Consider the following 26,145-nt stretch of genomic DNA (forward strand, 5'->3'; position numbering starts at 1 on the left):
CATACCACAGGTGTTAAACAACTTCCTTTCCTTTTTAATGGCCTTTATGATCAAATAATTGAACTATCTTTCTTTTGCAATTCCGCTACTTGCTAGCTGCTTCTGGTAATGTAATTCCTATTTCAGAGGCCTGCTGTCTTTACCTAAAAACATTAAGTTAGGCATGGAAATAAGTTTCAGTGACGTATTGGTTGCACTGTCAAGATGCTCAAGAAGACTAGATTTTGTTTTAGGAAGCTGAAAGAGGTCTGTACATATATTTCTAGTGACTACAGGACCAATGAAACATACTTGATCTCTTTCTTTTTTGCCTAGTTTGTTGTGGTGTTTATACATGATCACTGCTGTCCCTGTGGGGGACGGTGCAAATCAGGACCACTGCCCCGGACCCCACGCTTTTGGGGGGCTCTGCTCTGCAGACAGTGATATTGGCATGTGCTAAGGGCACCATTGCGCTGCTCCGGCCACCTGCCACCCCTCCACCAGCCTCTTGCCAGCTCCCCCTCCCCACCACTCCAGCCGCTCGCCAACCCCTCCACCGCCGTGCCCCACCCCCGCACACCCCTAGGATCGGCTCTGTACAATATACAACAGAGCCAATGCATACGTGTTCCAATACGCATATATTTGTTTTTGCTTTGATCTTAAGCTGAATAATATAGCTCTAGGCCCTTAGCAGGTTTGTAAAGCGTCTAGTTTTTACGCAGCTGAAGAAAAGTGTGTGCTGTGTTCGTCACTGGGAACCTAGGGCTGTATGATTCAGTTTCAGATAGAAGCAGAAACAAATGCAAGGAATTGAAAATAGCTCGCAGGGCTGTGAAATAGAAACTACATTACCAGGAGCAGCAAAGAGGGCAGAACGGCGGCGTAAAGGCTGGCTGGACCGGGCCAGGCAAGGGTCTTGAGTAGATGTGCGTATAGAAATATACTCAAAGCCCCTTGCCTGCCGATGTCCTTAGGCCAACCAAAAACCTAGCTTGCTGGGTGTGTTCAAAGATGGTTCAAAAGAAGAGAGGGTCCTTAACGCCCCCCCCCCCCCCGAAGATGAAGAGCGCAGATTCAAGGAGCCATGATGTCAGGAGACTTCTCAGTGCTGCCCGACCACAAACCGGCTGCCAGTGTGTGTGGGTGTGTGGGGGAGGGGGCTGTTAAATTTTAGCTGCAGCAGGCATCGAAGGGGGGACCTGACTTTATTTCTGGCTCATTCTCAGGGACCAGCTTCCTTCTCCCCGGCACTGCGCTAGACGTAATAATGCCCCACAGCTCCTGCACCACCTTCTTCACACCCCTGGGAGGCCCTGCAGGAGAAGCCCCGTGCGAACAAGGCTTCACTCTCTTGCGGGGGGGGACAGAAGCATCCCCCCTTTCCTGCATTTTAAAAAAAACCTCGTATCTACCCAAACACCTGCCCTGCCCATTACTTCCCCGAGGCAGGTGCTCCCCCCCGCCCCGTCTCTGTTTCCTTCCAACCCGCCCCGCCCCCTCCCAGGCGCACCGTCCGACTGCAGCGGAAGCGCGGCTGCCCCGACCTCGCCCCCCGGCCGGCAGGAAGTCCCTCCGCCCCGACCTCACTCTGGCCCTCTTCCTCGCCGGCTGGCCGGAAGTTTCTCTGCCCCGACTCCCCCTCCCTCTCCGGCCGGCCGGAAGTCCCTCCGCCCCGAGTCAGCTGCAGCGGGTTGAACCGGGGGAGGGAGAAGATGGCGGAGCAGGGTGAGAGGCGGCGGCGCGGGGCTTGGGGTGGGGGTTATGATGCTGAGCGTGGACGGCATCGCCTGTCCGCCAGGGGGAGGCGCCCGGGGGCTGGACACGGTGTCAGGGGGCCAGGCTGGGGCAGCCCCTGGCTGACGGGCCTCCAGCTGGGGGGGGGGGGGTGTCTCAGGCCTGTCCCAGCTCTGGGTAGAAGCCCCCTGGGATGTGGGGCCCTGAGGTGGCCTCGCTGGGGCCCAACCTGCTCGCTCGGCTTTTGCGGGTTCCCCCTGGCCTCGCCTCCTCGTTTGAGGGGTACCATCAGTTTGGGGAGTCATTTGCGTGGGAGCTGGTGCCAAGTTAGCCTCCTTTTGGCAGGTGTCAAGCCCCCCCCGCCCCGTGCCACTCGTACTGGAGGTTGGCCACCCCTGCACCAAGTGACATGAGGTGCTCGTGAGGTTGGTTGCCATGACACGGTGTTTGGAAGCCATCCGTGGTGGCAGTTAAGTTAATTTGCATGCCACGGAGCTTCTTGCCTGGTCACATATGCATGCCCTCATGCAGAAGTTTGCACTGAAGTAGCACATTGTGGAAAGGATGAAGCATGGCAAAGGACATCTCCCCACAGGCATTGTCTCTGTCACTTTCTGCTAGGGCCAGTGACGATGCGTCGGGGGTGCATGTGCACCCCCTGACCGGCCGTGCTCCCCGCTTAGGCAGTGGGGAGTGGGGCCCGCAGAGAGATTGGCCATGGGGGGACTCCCCCCAGTTACTGACTGGTACCTGGGGGGGGCACATGCCACCCCCCTGGGACTAAGATGGCACCAGTTGCCCATGGCTATGGTGACAGCTTTGAATTTCCATTTTCAAAAGAAGAAAGCTCAACGGTTCTACGATATTGTAGGTTCAGCATTCAACCTGTGGTGGCCCAGCTTAGGCTGGAATGGAAATTTGGGATGAAATGTAACAAGACTTCAATTATCCCATGTGTATGATACCTTCATACTTCCTGTTTCCAAAGACGTTGTTCATAAGTGACTCAAACATCTTCATCATCTCTCTCTTATTAGAGGAGGCTAAGTAATAATGCGTTCTGTATACATTGGACCTATGTGAGGATTGTGGTGCAAATCCTGAAAGGTACCAAGTTGATTGTTACCTCTTCTTTACAGCTGGAGGAGCGGAGGAACAGAAGTAAGGTGACTCACTATGAAGTGCTACGAAAAGTTAGTGGAGGATTAGGATTAATGAATCTCAGAGCGTATTCTCCTGCTCTAAAAGTACACTGTGGTGCTAGCTTAAGAAAAGACTCTGGCTTTTACAAGCACATTCACAATGTATATTGCTGCATTTGCATTAGAAATTTCATTAATCAGAGCAGTTAGGTAAAATTATTTGAGCTTGGTGTAGAGCAGAGATTCTCAACCTGTGGTCTGTGAACCACCACTGGTTCATGAGCTCCATCCGGGTGGTCTGCAGAAAGACTGTTGAACAATTGAGAATATCTGTACTTGGCCCTGCACTTGATTTATTTTTTCTGAAGATTGAGATTAAGTGGTCCGCTAATACCCTCAGCACTTTTTAAGTGGTCCGTGAAAAGAAAAGTTTGAGAACTTTAGAGTTTGCTTTGTTAGTAGTATGATTACGGGTGAATTATAGCTGTCAAGTAACTATAACTACAACTTCTGTCCCTTTCATCGCATGCTTTCTGTTGTACTCTTTAAGTTGTCTAGCAATGTCACAGTGTGATTTGGAGGTCCCATGGTTGTTTTGAGGATGAGTGACTTATTTTACTAATCTAATTTGACACAGGTCACTTGCCCTGTCTTCTCATTTTACTTGATGCTCAGTTTCCCTGTCTTGTTCTTCTGTCTCCCCCTCTTTGAGGGCAAGCATGATGTGAAATTACAATGGCAGCAATGAAGATAAACTTCCACTTCCTTGTTTAAAGGAAAAAGTCTCTTAATTAAATGAAGTACTGATGCAGTGCTGTTGAAACCAAAAATGTAAGACAGGTTTATTATCTTCCCTATCATGCCAGTGATGCATCATTAATTAAGAGGATAGCTCAGTATCAGTAGAAGAGACACGAGTCCTAGGTTAAGGGTTAGGGCTGGGCTTTGCTAAGTGAGCTGTCTGACCAGAAAATCCAGGTAAAGTGTAAGAGACAATATTGATGAGAAACTTATTTCCTGTAAACTAGAACATGCCATGTCTGATTCTCATTCAGTTAACAAGTCACATTAGCAATGAGAGCTGTTAATATTCTGATCTGGTTATGTTTTAAACTCATTTAGCACTATTGGAAATAACACAAAAATTAGGGTGGCAACAAATCAAGCACTCCTAATAACAGCAATATTGGAAGATGCTGAAAAGAACTGCCACATGAGGTTGGCATGTGAACTGCCACATGAAATTGCATGTCCAGTACCAGGTATTTTTAATCAATCTCTACAGTTGAGGTAATACAGTGACTGTAGTATGGCAAATATGGTACCTGTTAAGAGAAGAGAGTTATTTTTGAACTACAGGTCCATTAGCTCAACCTTAATTATATCCTAGGCTTCTGAGCAAATTTTGATGGAAAAAATAACTAAAGACTTGGGGGTCACATCTGGGCACTCATTTACAGCTGGGGACAGTCTTTGGTGTATAGCTGGGGTTAGTCTCAAACTCTCATCTCTAGAACTGTAGCAAGATGCTAAAATTGCTCAGAAACTGTTTCCCTCTGCTACAGATAAGGAAGCATTAGTGGTGTAAGACAGGGCAATTCATGTGAAATACTGTGTTAAATACGAGTTACCTGCGGGCAGGAAAGATGAACACTCACTCAACTGCGTTCAGAAACGTCTTCTAGCATGATCAGTGGAGAACATTAAGCTTGTTTCTGAGAGGAGACTAAAAAACTTCACTGTTTTAGCCTACAAAAATAAGGATGAGAGAGGTTTTGGTATGGTCTGTAAATAGGGACCTACCAAATTCTTGATTGTGTGATGTTTGTGGAAACTGTGAAATTGGGCAGGCTCCACAAAACATAGTGGGCTCTGCAGTTTTGGTTGCCTCATTGCCACCCCGCCACCCCAAACTTACCAGTAAGCAGAGAAAAGGGTGGGAAGCCCCACAGTCTTGGAGCATGGGGAGCGGGGGGAGAGGCAAGGGTGGAGGTAGCAGGGAGGGGAGGAAGGGCACAGCTGCTCACAGCAGGAGGTGGGGATGCTGCACAAGCAACTGCACCAGGGTCCCAGGTCAGCTACGGCAGGCAGCCAGGAAACTGCACTGTGATCCATAGAGCCCTGGTCTGGCTTGTTGTGCAGGGCTCTACTGACCCCAGTGCAGCCCCACAGCTGCCCGCCACAGCCAGTCCAAGACCCTGGTGCAGCCCTTTTGCAGCATCTACACTTGGAGGTGGCCCAAAACCGCAGTTTAATTACCCTGGGGAAACCATTATTCCACATGTAATAATAAGTGAATGAATGGCTTCCTCGGGCTTTATCAGGGTAATTAAGCTGCAGTTTTGGGCCATCTGGCAGTCTGTGGGGAGGGGCAGGACTGCTGGGGCCCCTTGGCCAATCAGAGGTGTGTGGCAGGTGTGCCTGCCACTTTAAGAGGTCAGATAGCCTGCTGAGACACTTGCAGGTGGGGTCATGGCTAATTATAGGGTCAGCTGACCCAGTGGCTGGCAGGCGTGGCTAGGCCTAAACCAGGGAGTCACCTGATTGCAGTGGAGACCCCTGATTGGAGGAGGGCTGGGCTTAGACTGGATGTAGGCCCAGAGCCTGGGGGCAGGGTTGGGAATAACATCTTGGGAGTTGGTGGAGGAACATCACTCAGCAGGAAGGTTACAGCTTCTGAATTCTAGCATGGAGAACAACATCTGACAGGTATACCTAGAGAAGGGTGGGGTGAGTGTAGTGAGCATGGGGGCCTGTTGAGAGGCCTGGATGAGCCCAGAGAAGGAAAGGGGCTGTGAAGAAGGACCTATTGAGGGCTCTGGGTGAGCCCAGAGAGAGGGAATGATCTATGGAGAGGAGAGGGCTGGCAGCTGGAGGACTGACCCTGGGAACTTCGACTGGTCCGAGCTGGGGCCAGGGCCCAGGAAGGGCTGAAGGGTGAAATAGCCCACTGCAAGAGACTGCCAGAACTGGAAGATTGGAGTCTTGACTGGCCTGGAGGCAGGGCCAGGGCCTAGGAGAGGCTAGAAAGTCCCTGTGGGGGCAGGGAGGGGCACAGCCAAGAGGCAGGGGTCTAGTAGCAGGTAGGCCAGGATGATGATGACTGGTGCTAGGCTATCTGAGGAGGAGGGATCATCAAGAGCATAGGTTCAAGAATGAGCTGGAACCAGAGATAATTACCAGGTCCCCTGGCCCTGGCTCTAGCAGCTCAGGAGGGGATAGGACATTGAAGAGAAGCTCAGAGAGGGATGAGCAAGATCAAATAGGCCTGAAGACCTGTCGTGGGTAAGACCTGAAACTGCACCTTACTGGAGCTGGTTAGCGGGGTGAGGCTACCTGTGGTGGGGCAGCCCTCATGAAATGCCACACATGAGCCACTTCAAGGCAAGGTGAGGAGGGGGCACAGAAAAGCCTCAACTCTCACTGCCTTGTGGGTTACCCCATGGAGGGGGGAGGCTTGGGGAGTGCACCCTGACAGAAATGCACTTGGCAGTGAAGACCAGGTGGACCCCGGGGGGCAGGGAGGGTCCAGAGGCCTAGCTTCATAGTTTCCAGGGTTGGAAGGGACCTGAGCAGATCATCTAGTTCGAACCCCTGCCATGGCAGGAAAGAGTACTGGGGTCAAACGACCCCAGCAAGGTGTACATCTAGTGGCTTTGGTGAAATGGGCTGCTCCTAGCCACCTAGCCTAAGAGATGGAGAACTATGGCTCATCAGCCAAGAGCCAGCCCAAAAAGGCAGCATCCTCAAACCCATCCCAACAGGGAAATGCCCCCTAACTCCACAGTACACCAGACCCTGCATAGCCAAATAGGGGAGCATCCCCAAACTCCATAGGACCACTGACCAAGAAAGAGGGTATCTCCACATCTCCCAGTCTACTCCAGCCAACCACCTCCAAATTCAACCCTTAGCCCAAGTTCAAAGAGGATCATCACTCAAAGATGGAATACCTGTAAACTCTCCAGATCCCTCCATCCAAGTAAGGGAGCATCCTCAAGCTCCTTAATCCCTGCAGCCTTGTAAAGAAATGTCTCCAAACCTCCACCCTGGACAGGGCCCATCCCCACTCCAGAGAACATGTAAAGAAAGTGGCATTGGGCAGTCACTCACGTGGCAGCTTGTCGACACGCCAGGGCACAGAGTTGGTGACGTAGCTCCACTTGGTGGCAGTGACTAGGATCCAGGTCCCCAAGCGGTAGCTGATGGGCAGCACACCGATGCCCTCATGGTCTGTGGAGCCTGAGGCCAGCAAGGTCTGGTTCCCATAAATCTCCACGGCCGCCTGGGCCAGGGGGGAGAGGTCACCACTCTCATACACCTGCACTTTGATCAGCACCTCTGGTGGATCATAGTGAGGCCCAGTGAGTTGGCGAGACCAGAGGGGCCTAGTGTCCCAGTGGGGGCCGAGAATGGAGTGCAGGACCAGATGGTTCCAAGGGCCTGGATAGCTAGGCCCAGTGAGGGACATAGTGGGATCCAGGAAGCAGACTGGGAGCAGAAGGGGCTGGGAATGGAGTGTGGGACCAGACAGGTCCAAGGGGCTGGATAGTGAGGTCCAGCGAGAGGGGCTTGAGTCTCACAGCAAGGCCCAGCAAGATGCGAGAGCATTAAAAAAAGTAGAGAATAAGTTGGGTCTAGGACAAGGGACCAGGAGGGGCTGGCAGCCCAGAGAGGGAGAACAAGGGACCTGGTAGCCTAGGGAGTAGCTGCACGAGACCGAGTAGTCTGAGGGCCTGGAGAGGAGAGACTGAAGGGTCCAGTAGCCTGAATGGGGGCCAAGATGGAGACCAAGGGGTCTGAAGGCCTGAAGTGGGACTGAGAGAGGCCAAGGGTCAGAAGGCCCAGATCGGGGTTCTTTGAGCAACTGATTGAACATCGATAAGGATGCTATCTTCAAGGCATGGGACATGGTATAGGGAAGGTACAGAGCCATGTGATTGGTCCATAAGGCCAAGACCACAAGTTGGGTGGTCATTATAGTAAGATCAGGACAGCTTCCTGCATTGTATATATCTATTAACATCAAGGCATGGCAGCAAAGGGTGGGGCAGGCTGCTCGTAGAGTGGGGTAATTTCAAAATTTTTGGGGCTACCCTGTGACGGGGCCCCTACTGCGTTCAGCTCATGAAAATGGCAGCTGGCCCCATGATCTGCCTGTGAAATCAGCCAGCCACCTCCTTGAGTTCAGTAGACCCCTAGCTATAAATATACCAAAAAGGAAAACATCAGGCAGAAAAAAGAACTTCCTATGTAAAAGAAGGGGTGTCATACACACCTGTTTCCCATGCATCAGATCCCAAAAAGGTGAGCAGTAGTGGGGCAAGATGTGGCCCAGGGGTTAATGTAGCCATTGCTCAACCCCCGGATGCTGACATACGTCCCTGGTGGGACTCCGTAGGTAGAGATTTGTTGATGAACTTGCCCTGCAACTTCGTGGCATCTCTGCTTTCCTTTCAGGGTGAGTGTTTGACATCCCTGTATTAAAGGATAAAGCTGGCACAAAAACAAATGGGTATAAATTGGTCACGAATAAATTTAGTAAGTTTGGTAATTGAAAAGTGGTTCCTAAGCATAAGTTGGGAGGTTCTGGAACAATAAGGGCAAAACACCTCATAGTTTGAAGATGAAGCTTGAGCAGTCCATGAAAGGGGTTGTATGACAGTCGGTGACTGGAGTTGGTAACTCAGAAGATTTTTTTCTAGCCCTGTGCTGCTAGAGCTCCCACCTGAGTCTCGGGCTTCGGTATGCTTGATACTGAGACATCCCCTCTCTGTAAGCACTGGACGTACCCCTGTGGTCACTTATCAAGTAGACATATTTAAGTGGCCTGATGTGGCATGACTTTAAGGGCACACTTTCTTTCCTGGTGGCTCAGTACACTACTCTTGTTCCCCTTGCAGTATCAGTCCCTCCCAGAAAAATGGCTAGAGGGCACACCTTTTGTCTGAAGCAGAAAATTTTATTACCATAATTTCAGCAGCACAACTTTTGTAACTGCCTTCCCAGTATTGAGAAGGTGTCTCAATGCTTACTGCTCCTCAGGCTACGGCTCAGAAGCCAAGCACCATTGTACCTGCATCTGATTCTTGTATGTAATTAGACTGAAATAAAACTCAGATACAAAGAAGTAAAATAAGGGCTTTATTTCTTGGAAGCATCTGCTGACATCCAAATCTGCAAGCATGATGTTCTGTGTGGAGAGCTCAGCACATTTTACCTTACCTCTTTGTTAACATTTTCAAAAAGTTTGGGTTTTTTTTAATGAACTCTAGATCAGCGGTTCCGAAGCTGACAGATTACACACCACCAGCTTAAGAGGATACAACCTTAAGTACCACCAGCAAATTGTTGGCATATAAAGTGCAAGCACCTACTCTGGACGCTCTTAAGAAACATTTGGATGCTTATTTTGTTGGGATCCTTTGACCCCAGCTGACTTCCTGCCCCTGGGGTGGGGGGCTGGACTGGATGATCTTACAAGGTCCCTTCCAGCCTAATGCCTATGAAATCTATTAAGGTAATTATAATGAGTCTGTTAACACATACCATTGACAGGTTGTCTATGTACCACTGGTGGTACCTGTACCGCAGGTTGGGAACCACTGCTGTAGCTTACAGGTTGGTATCGAGGTCACCAGAATGTGTGTAATGTCCTCTTGGAGTTGGTTGCTGTGTGTATTTTAACTTGTCTGAGTGTATGGAGCTTTCCACTTGCTATTCCTACCATTTGTACTTTTTCCAAGACTCCTGATCTTCAAAAATGGAGGCTGTCTTGGGCATCGTGCTTCTCACTGAATGGCATGTAGCCGCAGAGTTGGAGCACCTCTTGCGCGTTTGCTGACCATGGGGCGGAATGGGGGAAGCGAGCAATCTCCTTCCTCTGTCTCCATCCACAAGGCCATAAGTAAGAGTTATCAAAAGCCGCCACCAGTTGGCAGTTTTAAATTTAAAAACAATGTTTGTTTTTTTCTTTAAAGTTCCAGGTGGCTAAGCTGTCAGTCAGAATCCTTGTTATACACGGATTCGGTGTCACATTCGTGTATAACAAGATTTCTGACTGACAGTTTTGAAAAAGGTGGTTGAGATGGGAATTCTCCCATTCACATACTCTATACAGAGCTAGTCATGTAGAGAGTGCTCTCTTGCTGATGGGAAGGTGGAGTTTCTTTATTTCTTTGCACACAGCTTATTTTGTGGTTGAGGAAATCATTTTTCTTAACCTCACATTATAGCATTGGTGAAATTTGTGTTGCCCGCTGAGAATTTTGGTAATTTGCCCTCTGACTGGTGAAGACCCACTTTCTCTTGTTAGATATCCCAAAGGTTGTCAGTTCACTTTTGGCTTAATGTAGCTCTGACTTTTTCTCAAATTTCATTTCCCTGCTGAGAACCAGCAAACTGTGCTTGCTGGCTTTTTGGAAGATCAAAGTAGTGTGTAACTCGGTTGCCATTGCTCCCTTGGGTCTAGGTGCCTTGTTCATTTTCTTTTGAGCCACGTAATCTCTTCATTTTCCTATTCCTGACATCAAAGCAGTCACAAACTTAATCTTCTCTGTGAAGCAACCTCATCTGCTTTTATTTCCTCCTCTTGTTCCCTGTGATCCCCATTAACAGCTATACCATCATCCTTGTTTTGATTTTTGTTTGCCTCTTTGTAAAAATCTCTTATCTTTATGATCATAGCCATCATATTAGGATGTTGTTGTTGCAGAACTGGTTCTTGTGAGATGTTCTTTCTTTTGCAGAAAGCACTTTTTACCTTCAAACTCAGAAAAGTTTGATTTATGGTTTAAAAACTGTTATGTTAAACCAATCTTAATTACTTTCTCTAACCAATTAAAGCTATGTAATTTTAAAGTTTGCCTTATGAGCCTTCTGTATTTTGCAGATTTTGGAGTATTTCCTAATTGAGGAGATCCATAATACAGACAACAAGGGAATCCTCTGGTGGATGTCTCTGAAACCATATGAAGTCATGGCAGAAACTGAAGGAAAATCATCTGAACCCAAAAAGTGTGGTCCATACATTTCATCTATAACCACTCATGGCATGAACTTCGTGATTCGTGGAATAGTGCTGTTTTTTATTGGTGTATTTCTTGCATTAGTATTAAACTTGCTGCAGATTCAGAGAAATGTTACGCTGTTTCCACCAGATGTTATCACCAGCATCTTTTCGTCAGCTTGGTGGGTACCGCCTTGCTGTGGCACAGCTTCAGGTATGTTCAAGGAAGTGCCAAATATCTGTGCGTGATTTGAGGTGGGGATAGATAAGTGAACAGGAAGAAATTAAAATTCTTTCATTAGTAGAAAGTTTAGAACAATTAAAATGTTGGGTCCAGAGGTCTACCTTTTCTTAACTATTTGTGGTAGTCTTTTTTTTTTCCTTCTTCTTTAATCTCCCTCAGATATAGTGAAAAGTTCAAGGTCAGCTCTCTTGAATTCGTATTGTTAGAGCAACTGCTGCTTCTGTTTAACACAGAGTTTAATAAAACATAGAAACGTGCCATTGTAATCTTTGGGCTGGAATCCAGTGATAAACTCTGTGGGGAGATTTTTGAAAAAAGCATCTGAAAGCATTAGATAGTTCAAGGTGTGCTGGCTTGCCTCACATGGAGCGAGTACCTTGACCCCATACAAATGCCTGTTCTAGTTTCATGTGTACTTGAGTGTGGCCTGAAGCATAGGCTCACAGCTGTAAAGTTTGCATAGATGAGGCCTGAGCTGTCTCTTGGTCCAGCATGCAGCTTTCTCCCTATGGCTAGCTTATTGTTATCAGTAGAAGTACTCTGAAATATTCCATTAAAAGCCTAATTGGGCTTTGGGCTTTGAAGGGCCCTCCTACATGTTCAAATTTAAGCTGGGTAGAAACCAGCTATACAATTTTTCCACATTTTCAAGCATTAACTTTATAGCTGGATGGACCTTTTTACTGTGTGGTAATTGCTTTGCATGTGTGATTAGTCTTTTTTTTTTTGGCATGATTAACCACTGAATTGTGTAATATATGTATTGTATAGCAGGAGCCAAAGTGTAGGGAAGACCTATCCCTTAGGTCAATTTAACACTTTACCAGAGGGTTATTCTTAATAATATTGGAGAATTCAGTTATTAATAGGTCATTAAAATAGAGTGTATTCCTGGAGCTTGATTATAATAAGTATAAGGAGCCCAGTTCCTGCCTTAGTAGGCATTAATACAAATCAATACATTTATTTCTGCTCTGACAATTATAACTGATGTAAGAGTTTTGCTAAAGGACATTTTATGCTTTTCTGTAGTTACCTAATTTTCTTTTGGTAACTTGTTGAATTATTGTACCACAGATTGCATTAAGGAGTCTGATTTGAGAGGAAATTGTCCAAATATTTTTCTGAATTTCCTTTTTTTTTGCCTTCTCCTGGGAATGTACTTGGAATATTTTGGGCACAGTTACATATTTATTTTATCTGTAAGTTACCCGTCTATCATAGTGCTCTTTCTCTAGCCTAATCGAGATTTCAGCTTAGCTGTGGTTTCCTGCATTGGTTGCATATTTCTTTTATGCTTTAAATTGGTTATCTTGACACAGGTTTCACAGTTTCATAGTTGGTAGGGTCGGAAGGGACCTGAGCAGATCATCAAGTCCGACCCCCTGCCCTGGCAGGAAAGTACTGGGGTCAAACGACCCTGGCAAGGTGTTCGTCTAGCCTCCTCTTAAAGACCCCCAGGGTAGGAGCCAGCACCACATCCCTTGGAAGTTGGTTCCAGATCCTAGCTGCCCTGACCGTGAAGTAGCACCTCCTGATGTCTAGTCTGAATCTACCCTCTGCCAGCTTGTGACAGTTATTTCTAGTCACTCCTGGCAGTGCTTGGGGGAACAGTGACTCCCCCAAAGCCTGCTGGTCCCCTCTGACTAGTTTGTAAATGGCCACTAGATCCCCCCTCAGCCTTCTCTTGTGGAGGCTGAACAGGTTCAGGTCCCTTAGGCTCTCCTCATAGGGCCTGCCCTGCTGCCCCCTGATCATGCGGGTGGCCCTCCTCTGGCCCCTCTCCATGTTGTCCACATCTCTCCTGAAGTGCGGTACCCAGAACTGGGCGCAGTACTCCAACTACGGCCTGACCAGTGCCGCATAGAGGGGGAGGATCACCTCCTTGGACTGTGGTGCTGGTTCTTCCTCCCCAGGTGCATCACCTTGCATTTCTCAGTGTTGAAACCCATCCTGTTCTCATCCGTCCACCCCTGTAACCTGTCTAAGTCCGACTGCAGCCTATTCCTCCCTTCTAGCGTGCCCACATCCCCCCACATTTTAGTGTCATCAGCAAATTTAAACAGGGTGTTTTTACCCCCTTGTCCAAGTCGCTGATGAAGATGTTGAACAGCACAGACCCGAGGACCCAGCCCTGGGGGACCCCACTACCCACATCCCTCCAGGTCGAAAATGATCCATCCACCACCACTCTCTGGGTGCAGCCCACCAGCCAGTTGGCAAGCCAATTGACTGTGTAGGTATCGACACCACAGTCCCCCAGTTTTTTTATGAGAATGGGGTGAGAGACAGTGTCGAAGGCCTCCCTAAAGTCCAGGAAGACTATGTCCACTGCTACCCCTGCATCTAAGGATTTGGTGACCTGATCGTAGAAGGCCACCAGGTTGGTATGACAGGACTTGACTCTAATGAAGCATAATCTCCCCTGCTGGCCCCTTGCAGACATGTACCAGGATAATTCTCTCAAAAGCTTACCCAAGATCGAGGTAAGACTAACTGGCCTATAGTTTCCTGGGTCCTCCTTCCTCCCTTTTTTGAAGATGGGAACCACATTGGCCCTTTTCCAGTCCTCTGGCACCACACCAGAGCACCACGAGTGCTCGTACAGCCGTGCCAGGGTTCCTGCAAGGACCCCTGCTAATTCCCTCAGCACTCTGGGGTGGAGATCATCAGGACCAGCTGATTTAAATACATACAGTCCCTCCAGAAATTCCCTGACTAGATCCTCACTGACCCTAGGCCTGGGTGCGCCTCCCCTGGGGCCTGCGGGGGTCCCAGTGGCGGGGACTGATCCGGTCCCCACTCAGGAAAATGGAGGCAAAGAAATTGTTAAATAGGTTAGCTTTGTTGTCTGGTGTGGCAACCAGGTTTCCTAGCGTGTCTTGCAGAGGCCCTACGTTACCCAATGCCTTCTTTTTTTACCCCCTATGTATTTTTTCATCTTTCAGGTTTTGATTTGCAGATAAAGCAGTTTGATTTATTCCCTTTTTTTGAGATTTTCTTTTTCTTATCTGTAGTACAACTCAGTTATCCAACTGCATTTCTGTCAGGTTTTCTTGCAGGAGCACTGCTCTCAGTTTTGTAGAAAGTATGTAGATTTAGTTCTGGATAATTATCTGTTGGCGAGGTGGATGCTGTATGTCTGTGAGGCCTATAGAGAGATGGGGGGAAGCATACTGTAAAGAGATAAAAGGCTGGGGTTTAGCTGCGAGTTCTCATTTAGTTAAAGCAGTATGGAAGCATGGCTTTTAACTACACAGTGTCCTCTCATTATTTCTCTCTAAAAGATTTGTTCTGGAGCTTGAAACAATAACATCCCACCTTGCAGCAGTATTACTATCTTAGAGCATATCCCATACAAATTTTTTAATGTACTGGGAAATCCTAAGATTTGGCCTCTTTTAGTCTCAGAGGTTACAAGCTAAGTTTACACTTTGTGTTCCTCTAGTTTTGGCAGGTTTGGCTATGGGATGGGTGTTTATTGCATGTATGTAAACTGCAGTCAGACTTACTAACAAGTGATATGAAGGCACCTCCTACGGCATACTTGCACCATCTGCTGCGGAGTGAAATTGACTTGCAAGGAATGTGCAGTCTTGTCAGTTTCATTGAGAAGTAGGTGATAAAGTGGCTCTTATGTGCATTTATTTTTTGGTAAACAGAATATTTGAGTAAACAGAATATTTGGGTTTTACATCCATGTAATTCTTTGGACAATTCCTTCCTTAGACAGCCTAATGAAGAGAGATCTTTCTTTATCCTTTGTACTGCTGCCTCTGGTTAGCCATCACCTTGATTCCATATTTTCAGCTAGAGGATGTTCAGGCAGTTTCATTTCTGATTCTGCTTTACTGCTGATTTTCTTTTTTTTAAACCCTAGAAATTGGGTTCCTTTCTGGCAGATGGAGAGAATCTCCTGTGAGAGACATTCAGCCTGTCTCTAGAATAGAGGTGTCAGAGTTCACAGATGAATCCCAGCTTCTCGCATACTGCAATCATTTGACGTTTAGGAAACTTTTTACTCATGCTTCTCAACTGGGCTAGAAGTTATTACAGCTAGTACTATAGTATGGTGCTGGGCATGATTCCCCCCCCCCCCGCCCCCCTCACTGTGGGTGTCCCTCACAGGCATATCACCTCACTGTTCCCTGGGTACCCATCCCTGTTGCTGTCCTATACGAGTGTGGTCTCGTCCCCCCCCTCCCCCGCCTTGCACACAGTTCAGACTCAACCTTAGCTCCCTGCACAACCCCACAGTGCCCTGCCCTCTAGGACGGCGGGAGAAAGGGGCAGCCAGAGGAGAGTGGGGGAACCCTGGAGACTTCACACTGTTGTTGTGGAGGAGGAGAATTTTTAAAATGTAAAATTTAGCTGTTTTCATTGACCTTTAAACCAGACTTACAGAACTTCTGTTTGGGGCCTGTATTCTCTAAACTGCCTTTTGGCTGTTGCGTGTATTTAGAGCTTGTTGATGTTTAGCAATTTAAAATATATATATATGTTGATTGATATTTGTCTGTTTGCAGTTAAATATTGTGGATTCCCTTAATTGTCACTGTTTCTTTCATTTTTTCCACAGCTGCGATCGGGTTATTGTATCCCTGCATGGACAGACGTCTGGGAGAGCCACATAAGTTTAAGAGAGAATGGTCCAGTGTAATGCGATGTGTAGCAGTCTTTGTGGGCATAAATCATGCCAGTGCCGTATCCTGTGCTGCAGCGAAGTTAGCAATCACATACAAGTTTCCAGTGAATCAAAGGTTAAACACAATCTTGCTTCAAATATAATGCACAGTTCTAGAAGGGAAACAAGGTTGTGTAGTTTGGGGTTAGAACTGTTACAAAACCATTATAGTTAATGAGCCTTATATGTACAGGTTCCTAAAACTACTGCTTGATCTGAAATCTCTTATCCTTTGTTTTTTGGATTGTTTTTGTTTGTTTTGAATCTTTGTGGCAGTTTTTGAATGATTAAAACAAATAGAAGATAAAGATTTTTATGCCCTGGTAGATTTTTAAACAATGCTGTTCGTGTACTTATTTTGAGCTCAAGATGGTTATGTTTTTCAAGCTCTAACATAAATGTGCATCAGGGAAGCTTGTACTTTGCCAAAGAATGAGGAGGAATAGGGGGATTAGTAGGAAAAATACTGTTTTACCCATCACTTTTGAATCATTTTGCAAAATAATTCTAGCCATTTTACAGGTGGAGGATGTTTCTCCTAAATACCCTAAATTCATGATAATCTGTGGAAGAATATATCCTAAATCAATACCAATCCCTTCTAAATTAGCTACGACTTTTAGAGATACATTCTAGCTTGAAAAATTGGAGTCACCAGATAAAGTCCTGCTGATAGTGTCTTGCAGGCCTTGGTTTTGTTTTCAGAAAAATATGCACATGGTTCATAGATTTCATAGACATTAGGACTGGAAGGGACCTCGGGAGATCATCGAGTCCAGCCCCCTGCCCAAAGGGCAGGAAGTCAGCTGGGGTCATAGGATCCCAGCAAGATAAGCATCCAGTTTGCTCTTGAAGGTGTTCAATGTAGGTGCTTGAACCACCTCCGCTGGCAGACTGTTCCAGACCTTGGGGGCTTGGACAGTAAAGAAGTTCTTCCTTATGTCCAGCCTGAAATGGTCTTGCAGGAGTTTGTGACCGTTCGACCTCGTCATCCCTTGGGGCGCTCTGGTGAACAGACGTTCCCCCAGATCCTGGTGGTCACCCCTGATAAACTTATAGGTGGCCATCAGATCACTTCCACCAATACTTGAATAGAGCTACATTTAAATGCCAGTGTCAAGCAATTCAAGCATGTTGTGAAGAAACTGGGTTAAATGCCCTGTGTCAGGCTACTTTCAGTGAATCTTTATATAGTTTACTAACAGCTCTGGTCTCTGTATAGTGCATCTGTTTTATCCTTCTTGGCTTTCCAGGGTCTTAGCTTTGGTTTATTTTATGATTGAAAAACAGCAGTAAGATCTTGTAAACTTCCATGTTTAATCTAGTTTTTGTTCATTTTTTCCTTATGTTTGTCATTCTCTGTCTTTCTCTCTCTCTCTTACTGTCATTTCTGGATAGACAGATTTGTAATTTCCATTATTTTCAGATTTCCAGGATAGTGGGCTCCTGTGTGAGAGAACAGGACATTTCTTTTACCTCTAAATTTGTCATATTGTAGGTTTAATTTAGGCTTATAAAACTTGACAAGTCTCCCTTTAATAATACTTTTTCATAGAGAAGCTGTAAGGATGAATTAGTTGATATTTATAAAGCACTTGGAAGAGGGTAAATTGCTAAAGAAGTGTCTAGAATTAATAATTTATCATTTATTTTAATAAAAGAGACGGAAGGGGATGCTCAGCATTGACTTATATAGGTTCCATAGCGCTACCATCCATTTTCATTTTGCACAAATGTCTTTTTGTTTTGTTTTGTTTTCTTTTAAGAAAGTACTAAGACTATGAATAAGTGTTTTACTGCCTACCAAAACTGCATGGTCTCCATTGCTTTTGTAATTTTTAGCAAAAACTGAGGCAGTGATGTAGATTTAAGAATAATCAAAAATCATTTTAAGTAAATACATTCCTAAATATAGTATTAAGTTTGAAAAGTTTATTGCTTACCTCATTTAATTGTATTCAGTAGAAGTTACCTTTGCATCGGGGCATACCATCTTGCAGCTAAAAAAAATAGCTAAAGTGAGGAAAAACGATCTTCGTTGACAATTGACATTTTAACATTGATCCTTAACTACAAACCCAGAAAGTGGATTTTGCCAACAACATACAGTTGTCTCTCACATTAGCGGCACTATCAATTGGACTGTGGTGGACCTTTGATAGATCACGAAGTGGCTTTGGTCTTGGGATAGGAATTGCTTTCCTGGCAACCTTGGTGTCCCAGCTTCTGGTCTACAATGGTGTTTATCAGTGAGTGTTGACATCTTTTTTTAAAAGGGTATTCTTTCTTATACAAAATATTTAACCTAGAGTCTGACTTACCTTAAGCCCCAAACCTAATAACATATATTGATATCACTTTACTTGGACAACTCATATGAGTGCTTCAGTGACTGTGAGACTGAAATTTTGAAGTGTATATTTTTTTAGGGCATGTCTGCATTTTTATGCTCTATAGCAGGGGTTTTCAACCTTTTTTGGATCATTGTACCCCTCTGTGGCCAGATGCGGGGCAGTGTACCCCCAGCTGCCTGGGGTGGGGGGTGGGGAGGGCTGGAGAGAATGAAGTGCGGCTGGACACCAAGCGTGGGAGGATGGCATGTCAGATGTGGACTGGCAGCACCCGCCACATGCAAGCTTCACTCACCCCCCACAGCTGGCCAGGGATGGTATGTGGTGGCGCTCTATCCCTGCCCACATGTGCATACCCCTAAAGCCTTCTCAAGTACCCCAGGGGTACGTGTTCCCCTGATTGACAACCCCTGTCCTATAGGTTTAAGCTCAATAATAAAAACTTGCATTGCTTTCTAGATATACATCTCCAGACTTCCTTTATGTTCGTTCCTGGTTACCATGCATTTTTTTTGCTGGTGGCATAACTATGGGGAACATTGGAAGACAGCTGGCAATGGTAAGTTTTGGGGGTTTTTTCTTGGGGGGGCCATTGGCATTAATTATGTATTAGTGTGTATTTTAAAAACTAGTCATTCTGCATGCTACTTTTATTAAAATTGAATATGAAGGCTGAGGTTGAAAAATACTGAAGGTAGGCTTCAGTGTAGTCAGCATACCACTAAATCCATCAGAGACATACCCATTATTGTTCCCTACATATACAACAACATTTCCCAGTTTATCATTAGGGACCTACCAAAATTGGAATTACATGATTTTTGTGGAAACTGAGTTTGGGCAGGCTCTGAGGGAAATGTTGGGTTCTGTGATTTTTTTGGTGGCTTGTCACCAAAAAAACCCCCCAGCTAACAACAAAACCCAGCAAGCAGAGAAAAGGCTGGGAAGCCCTGCAGCCTTAAAGCATAGATGGGGGTAGCAAGGCAGGGCTTCCTGCAGCAAGAGGCCTCTGCATCTCCTGCTATGAGCAGCCGTGCCCTTCCACCTCCGCTTTCCCCTCATACTCCAAGACTGCCAGCAAGTTTGTTTTTTAAGAGAGCTCACCAAAATTGCGGAGCCTGCTGCTTGGAAACAGCCCAAAACTATGGCTTAATGACCCTGATTAAGCTGGGGGGAAGCCATTATTAATCCACGCTTAAAAATATGTGGATTAATGGCTTCCCCCGGCTCAACCAGGGTAATTAAGCTGCAGTTATGGGCCATGTACAAATCTGCAGGGAGGGGTAGGACTGCCAGAGTCTCTCACCCAATCAGAGGCATGGGGGGGTGGGGAGGAGAGGCCACTGCACTCAGCCTGCAAAAATGACATCCGGCCCCAGCATCTACCTGCAAAGTTGGCCAGCCACCTCTCCAAGTTCAGTAGACCCCTATTTATCATACTTTGTCCATTCTGTGTATGCACAAGTCTTTGCAGGATTGAGGTCTGAATAAGAACTCTATGGCCAGAGGAACAAAACTGGTTAATTTTTAAGTCGGTGCCTTATGTGGTTAGGTTCTCTAATGCTGTGCAAGTAGTGAGAGATTTTACCCCAAATGGTAGCTGAAAAACTGTAGTTGGTTAGGGTGCCCTGTGATTCACAGCTGCTTTCCAGGATTAAAGTAGTGTGGGAGGAGTTTGGGCAGAGCTGTTATGTCTAATTATGTAGATATCACTGTTTCTCAGCTGTCTTTCTCAGTCAGAACTTAATTGTGCAAATCTATGTTCCCAGATATAGTTGTGTCAACTGCCTTTGGTTGTTTTGCAGTACGAATGCAAAGTCATTGCAGAAAAATCTCACCAGGACTGAGGAGAGAGAACATGCACCTTCTTTGCAGGAAAATGTCCAACAAGCAGCTATCGGAAGAACATATGCTATAAGGAACTTTTGATTATAAAATTGCCAAAATGCAATTTTTTCCTTTGAATGGTATACATTACTGCAATCTGTGATTGCTGCTTCTATAAGTCAGTTAGAAACCTTGGTGTCTCTGATTTGATTACTGTGAAGTTACAGTAGTATGCAATACATTTGACAATATTGGTTCATGGATAGGATTTTTTTTTTCTGAATCTAAACTGTTTACCATATGTCATTGTCTTTCCACAGTGTTGCAGTGCCAAACTGACATTTGTGTTACTGTATACTGCAGCTGAAAATTATGCTTCACTTTGTCTGGGCAAATTAAGGAATTGATGTTTTCAATAGTTTGCAAAAACCAGGACATTTAAGAATAAGTATGAAAATCTTTTAAGTTACCATTTGTGGCTAGTTATTTTTATTAGTTTACATGAGTTACAGGTGAGCTGCAGTGGCAATAAGGAAACTTGAGGTAAGTCCATAAATTTTCTAAGCCACTCCCTTTTTTCTTTAAATCCTGCCATAGTTGAGAGATCTTATTTAGGGCATGCCATCTCTCATTTTCCTATTATTTGTCCCCAAATGATACATCCTTAGGAAAATCTCTACTGAATGTGGAAAGAGAAACTTCACTGAGGTGGGAAATTCTTTAGAAAACAGAAAAAAGGAAGCTGAAGTCTAGTTTAGAATTTGCTTTCTTCTAACACAGAGCTGCAGAGTGTCTGTTAGTTAATGGTCTCTTTCTTTAGGCAGGCCTGGATTTTAAAATTATTGATCACACTGCGTTGCACCTTATTTTGCCAATAGTCCTGTCGAAGTCAGTAGGACTACTTATGGTGTAAGGTGCTATTTTAGGTACTTATGTGACCCCCCCCCCTTCCCTCTTTCTCATTATTGTAGCATTTGAGCAGTTTGCACTTGTTCATGTATTTATCTTCCTTGTGAGGCAGGGAAGTGCTATTTTCCCCCATTTGCACAATGTGGGGCTACATTACCTGACTAAAGTCACACAGGAAATACGTGATAGCGCAAAGACTTGAGTTCAGGTTTCCTAAGTCCTTGGCTTGGATCTGAATTATTTCTGCTCTTGAGAGTGTGTAAGGATGTTGAACTCTAACCCAGATTTGGGCTTACACCCTCATTTTTCTTTTTTTGACTTGGTAATTACCCTTTAAGTATACAAGACCGAACAACTTCAGTGCAAGTAGGTACAATCCCATTGCTTTAAGCAGAACTCTGACTATGCCAGCAGAGAATGTGATCCAGGGCCTCCCCACTCCTTGTTTGTAGGGTTTCTGTCTCTGTCTTGATGTCATTCAAACAAGTTCCTTTATTGTGTTTGGAATTATTATTATTATTATCTTTTAATTTTCCACAAAAGGTTTTTAAAACATTTTACAGTCACCTAAGGAGACTGGAGTTGGTCCAAAGAACAAATATATGTTTAGATAAGTTTTATTAAAAAAATAACCATGTATGTATGTATTGTACATGAAGCTTGAAATAGGCATTTTTTTCAGTGTAATGCACTTATATATGATGTCTGAAAAGTATGCAATGAAATGCCTCCCAAAGCATGTCACATAAATAAGGGGCACTGGAAGTAAGAAACTTTAGAATGGATAAAGTGAGGTTTTTTAGTTCTGAAATAAGTGAATAATCTATGGTGAGCTCCATTCAGCAGTTCCACAATGTTTCATGGTGTTATTACAGCTCCGTAACAATTCAGCACCTCAGGCATCTGTTCACATATAGGTCACAATTCAGGAAAGCACTTATATATGTGCTTTCCTTAAGCAAAAGGCAAGTCTGTGCTTAAATGCACTTCTGACTAGAGGTGTTTCTCTTGATCAAGGCCATGATAAATGAGGCACCCCTAGACACTGTGTTAATGAAGGGTATAGTTGTCATAATAAGTCAATAATGGGTATCAAAGTTGAGAGTGTGATTCTGTTGTAACTGTAGTTAAATAATGTGGTACCTCAGATTCTAGAGGGATAACTTGGTAAGTGTTGACTTCCATGGTGACCAATATGCAAGTACAGCTTGGTGATAAGTCATTTCTTATTTGCTTGATGACACAACTCTTTACATTTATTGGTTTAAATACCTGTAGAGAATAAGATCTGTGCATGTTGAAATGTGCAGTATATGAAAAGTGGTTATTGTGCATTTGTGGCACCCACTTTTCAACATTTTAAATCCATATTCATTTAAAAATTGTTAGAAGAGAATATAAACTAAACTTTTCAAATTTCATTTTTGAAATTTTAAGCTGGTTGTGCAAAGGTGCAAAAAAAATCATCCAAAATAAATTTGGGTGGACTCCTTTATTATATAGATATTATTTTTTTAATTCTTATTTGACTAAAATTGATTGAGAACCTTGTATGCCATATTTTCAAACTGCATTGTAAGTTTCTGGCTGAAATACTTAAACATTGCAAAAAGGTTCATAATGGGAATGTTGACACAGCCTTAATGATAGTGGTGTGCATATGCTGCTACTCTGTAATTACAATATTAGACTGTCTTCAAAAAGTTGTTCAATATAGAATGAATAAGGTATATTTTAGATACAACTTTGTAAGCACTATAACCTTTTCACTAACTATGCGTTGTAAGGTCTATGCTGTTTACTTCTGCAAATTGCTGTTAAAAGCAAAACGTGTATTAAATATAATTACAAATGTTTGACAGATTTTTTTTCTTTTGAATTGGTTTTCATAATTACACTGAATCAACCTATGAGAGTGATCATATTATAATTTTGGCTGCTGAGTGGATATAATAGTTTCCAAAACACCCATTAAATACTAGAGAAAAAGCAAGTCCATTTAATAAAGGGAGGGACCATCTATGTTTCTGACAGCTGTGACACTGACCTTTGGCTCAAAATCTGACATTTTTAGTATGGTACAGGCCTATTGGGGCTGGGTGGAGAATAGGCACAAATAAACCATTCATGATAAAATTGGTTACTGTGCAGAAAATCAAGATTTAGAAATAAGGAGTTATTATAAAAATAGGAAAAGTGTTGATCTAATAAGATCTTTATTGCATTTATTAATGAGCTGAACTGGACATTAGTTGGGTTCATCACGTTTGGTATTTTGAGGAATTTCCAAAGAATTCATAGTTTCATAGTTGGTAGGGTTGGAAGGGACCTGAGCAGATCATGAAGTCCAACCCCCTGCCATGGGCAGAAAAGAATGCTGGGGGTCAAATGACCCCAGCAAGGTGTCTGTCTAGCCTCCCTTTAAAGTCCCCAGGGTAGGAGCGAGCGCCACTTCCTTTGGAAGATGGTTCCAGATCCTAGCTGCCCTGACTGAAGTGGTGCCTCCTGGTATCTAGCCTGAATCTACTCTCCGTCAACTTATGGCCATTATTCCTTGTTACTCCCTGTAGTGCTTGTGGGAACAAGGACTCTCCCATTGCCTGCTGGTCTCCCTTGGCCAGTTTATAGATGGCCACTAGATCCCCTCTCAGCTTTCTCTTGTGGAGGCTGAACAGGTTCAGGTCCCATAGCCTCCACTTGTAGGGCCTGCCCTGCTTCCCCTTGATTGTGCGAGTGACCCTCCTCTAGACCCCTTGGATGCTGTCCACATCCCTCCTGAAGTGCGGCACCCAGACCTGGACGCAGTACTCCAACTACGGCCTGATCAGTGTTGTATAGAGGGGGAGGATCACCTCCTTGGACCTGCTCATGATGCCTCTGTGGATACATGACAAGCTACGGTTGGCCTTCCTGACTGTGTCCCCACATTGTCAGCCTATGTTCATCTTGGAGTCTATAATGACTCCAAGATCCTTTTCTGCCTCTGTGCTGACGAGAAGAGAGTTACCCAGCCTGTAGGTATGGTGCTGGTTCTTCCTCCCCAGGTGCAGCACCTTGCATTTATCAGTATTGAATTTCATCCTGTTCTCATCCGCCCACCCCTGTGACCTGTTCAGATGCAATTGCAGCCTGTCCCTCCCTTCTAGTGTGCTCACTTCTCCCCTTAGTGTCATCCGTGAATTTGAACAAGGTGCTTTTCACCCTCTCGTCCAAGTTGTTGATGAAAATGTTGAGCAGCACAGGCCCGAGAACCAAGCCCTGGGGGACCCCACTGCCCACATCCCTCCAGGTCGAAAATGACCTGTCCACCACCACTCAACCCCCCCCCACAAAATTGCAATCACTGAAAATGAGGAAAGGTTTGAAGACTTTACACATGAACATAGGTAAGAGAGACCTATGTTCCTTTTGCTATAATGATTAATGTTGACAAAAACTGGAAAAGATTAAATTTACATTTGGGATTCAACGTTGTCTTGTCCCAATCTCTTGTAGTTAGAAATATTGTGGGAGCAGATTATCTCAAATTGATTGGCTACAGGGATATTACAGTTTCCTTGCATCTGGTGGTGGCAGCATTGAAGACAGAATATTGGACTGGATGGAGCTTGGCTCTGATCCACTATTGTAATGTTTGTATTTTAAATGACAAGGAATAACTTGTAGGGGAACTTCTTGCCATTTAGCAGTTAAGTTATGCTCTGAAGACTGGGGATGTGTATATCCTTTATGTAACAAGATCTATAACTGGATGATGCAATGTCTGAGTGGGGAAAAGTAAAAGGATTAGGATTACTTGGTTTAGAGGGGAGGCAAATAAGTGGTGCTAGGGTATATTTCATGTAATAAAACATGGTATAACATATCTGTTCTCAATACCACACCAAGCAGCCAAATCAATTAAACCTTGAGACAGCATGTTTCTTCTCTCTAATACTATACTGTGATACCTCTTAACTCAGATTGTTTCACTGCTTATTTTGACTGCCACTGTCCCTATTTGTTTATTTCTATACAACTGTTTTTATCTCAGCATGTGCATGGATTGTAGACTCTTTGTGGGTAGGGACTGCCTTTGTATTTGTAATGCCTAACAAAATGAGCTACTGGCTCATAATTGGGGCTTCTGGCCATTATTGTAATAGAAGTAATGGTTTTGAAAACAGATAAAAGGAACAACTCGATGTGTAATGTATTTACCTCAATGACCCTAGATAGCACTGAGGAAAAGAAGATGGTCAAGTTAAAGATTAGATCCTCATATGAATAATAGGAATAGCCATAGTTCTGCCATCGGAGGAGAAAAGATCATGCACGTAGCCATCTACTTCAGGACAAGACTATGGGTTGTGAAGTGTTAGGAAATATTGTTCATAGGAAGATTATTCTATAGTTGTCATTAAAGGGGAAGTTTACATACTGTATTTACTTAAATATAAGATGAGTGGTTTTTTCCACAATCAACATGGGAGCAGGGGGAGGGAAAGCCCCATATCCTACATTTGCTTACAAGGAAAACTCATATAATACATTGCCTAACTCTGAACTGCTGCCAAAAGCAGCATGTGCTCAGAAATAGAAACCAACCATGAAGTTGATTAAATGAAATCAAACTGAGCATGACTATAAAGTACATGGCCCATATGGGGCTGCCATGCTCATGGGAACTTTTTTTTAAAACAAATTTTATTAAAAACAATTATCAACTTACACTTACAAAGCTACACATATTGAGCATCCTTATTTTACCAAGGCTTAATATCATAGAAACAACTGCATATCAAAAACATACAGCTACATATATCAGACCCTTAAACAACATGCATCAACTTCCCATGAAAAAATCCCTTTATAGAAATCTTTTTCTTCATACAAAACCCCATGAAAAATGATTACCTTAGTAACCACTTGAAACTCTTTGCCCGTCCCATCAGTCATCTCTGATTTAGTGAAACAAGTTTATCCAGTCCTTTTCCCTCCACTTTGTCTCCTCCTCTTCCTCTCTGACCCCTTGTCCAGATTGATGTAGTTGTTTTAGTTCATGCAGCCCCAGCTTCAGGCACTCTCTTTTAGTGAAAGCCAGCACCTTAAACACCCAGAGGTTTCTTACTTTCCATAAGCTAGTTTTAACACATTTTTTTTTTAAAAATTCCATATTCCAAGCCAAGTTAGCCAAATCAATTCCTAATCTGTGAGTCAATCCAGAGCTGTAAGTGGCCTTACTACCCACAAACATCTTCTACCCCCATCTGGGGCTTCAG

General features: G+C 44.6%; 1 protein-coding gene across 1 annotated transcript; it reads left to right on the forward strand.

The window, feature by feature from the left end:
* Positions 1–1,646: 1,646 nt before the first annotated feature.
* Positions 1,647–22,740, forward strand: INSIG2 (insulin induced gene 2). The gene is made up of 6 exons (XM_090045905.1): positions 1,647–1,710; positions 10,753–11,083; positions 15,693–15,817; positions 17,880–18,046; positions 18,608–18,707; positions 19,954–22,740. The coding sequence occupies exons 2-6, from the start codon at positions 10,816–10,818 to the stop codon at positions 19,993–19,995; spliced, it is 702 nt and encodes a 233-aa protein (XP_089902031.1). The 5' UTR covers positions 1,647–1,710; positions 10,753–10,815; the 3' UTR covers positions 19,996–22,740.
* Positions 22,741–26,145: the final 3,405 nt, after the last annotated feature.

This window comes from Crocodylus siamensis, chromosome 4, assembly GCF_052110815.1.
Source record: "Crocodylus siamensis isolate JL-2025a chromosome 4, ASM5211081v1, whole genome shotgun sequence".
NCBI classification, from domain to species: Eukaryota; Metazoa; Chordata; order Crocodylia; family Crocodylidae; genus Crocodylus; species Crocodylus siamensis.

Bases quoted from the DNA above. Each gene is read 5' to 3' on its own strand.
- INSIG2 (XM_090045905.1), top strand. From the start codon at position 10,816: ATGTCTCTGAAACCATATGAAGTCATGGCAGAAACTGAAGGAAAATCA. The intron at 15,818-17,879 runs GTATCCTGTGCT...CTACAAACCCAG, and splicing joins GCATAAATCATGCCAGTGCC to AAAGTGGATTTTGCCAACAA. The intron at 18,047-18,607 runs GTGAGTGTTGAC...ATTGCTTTCTAG, and splicing joins GTCTACAATGGTGTTTATCA to ATATACATCTCCAGACTTCC.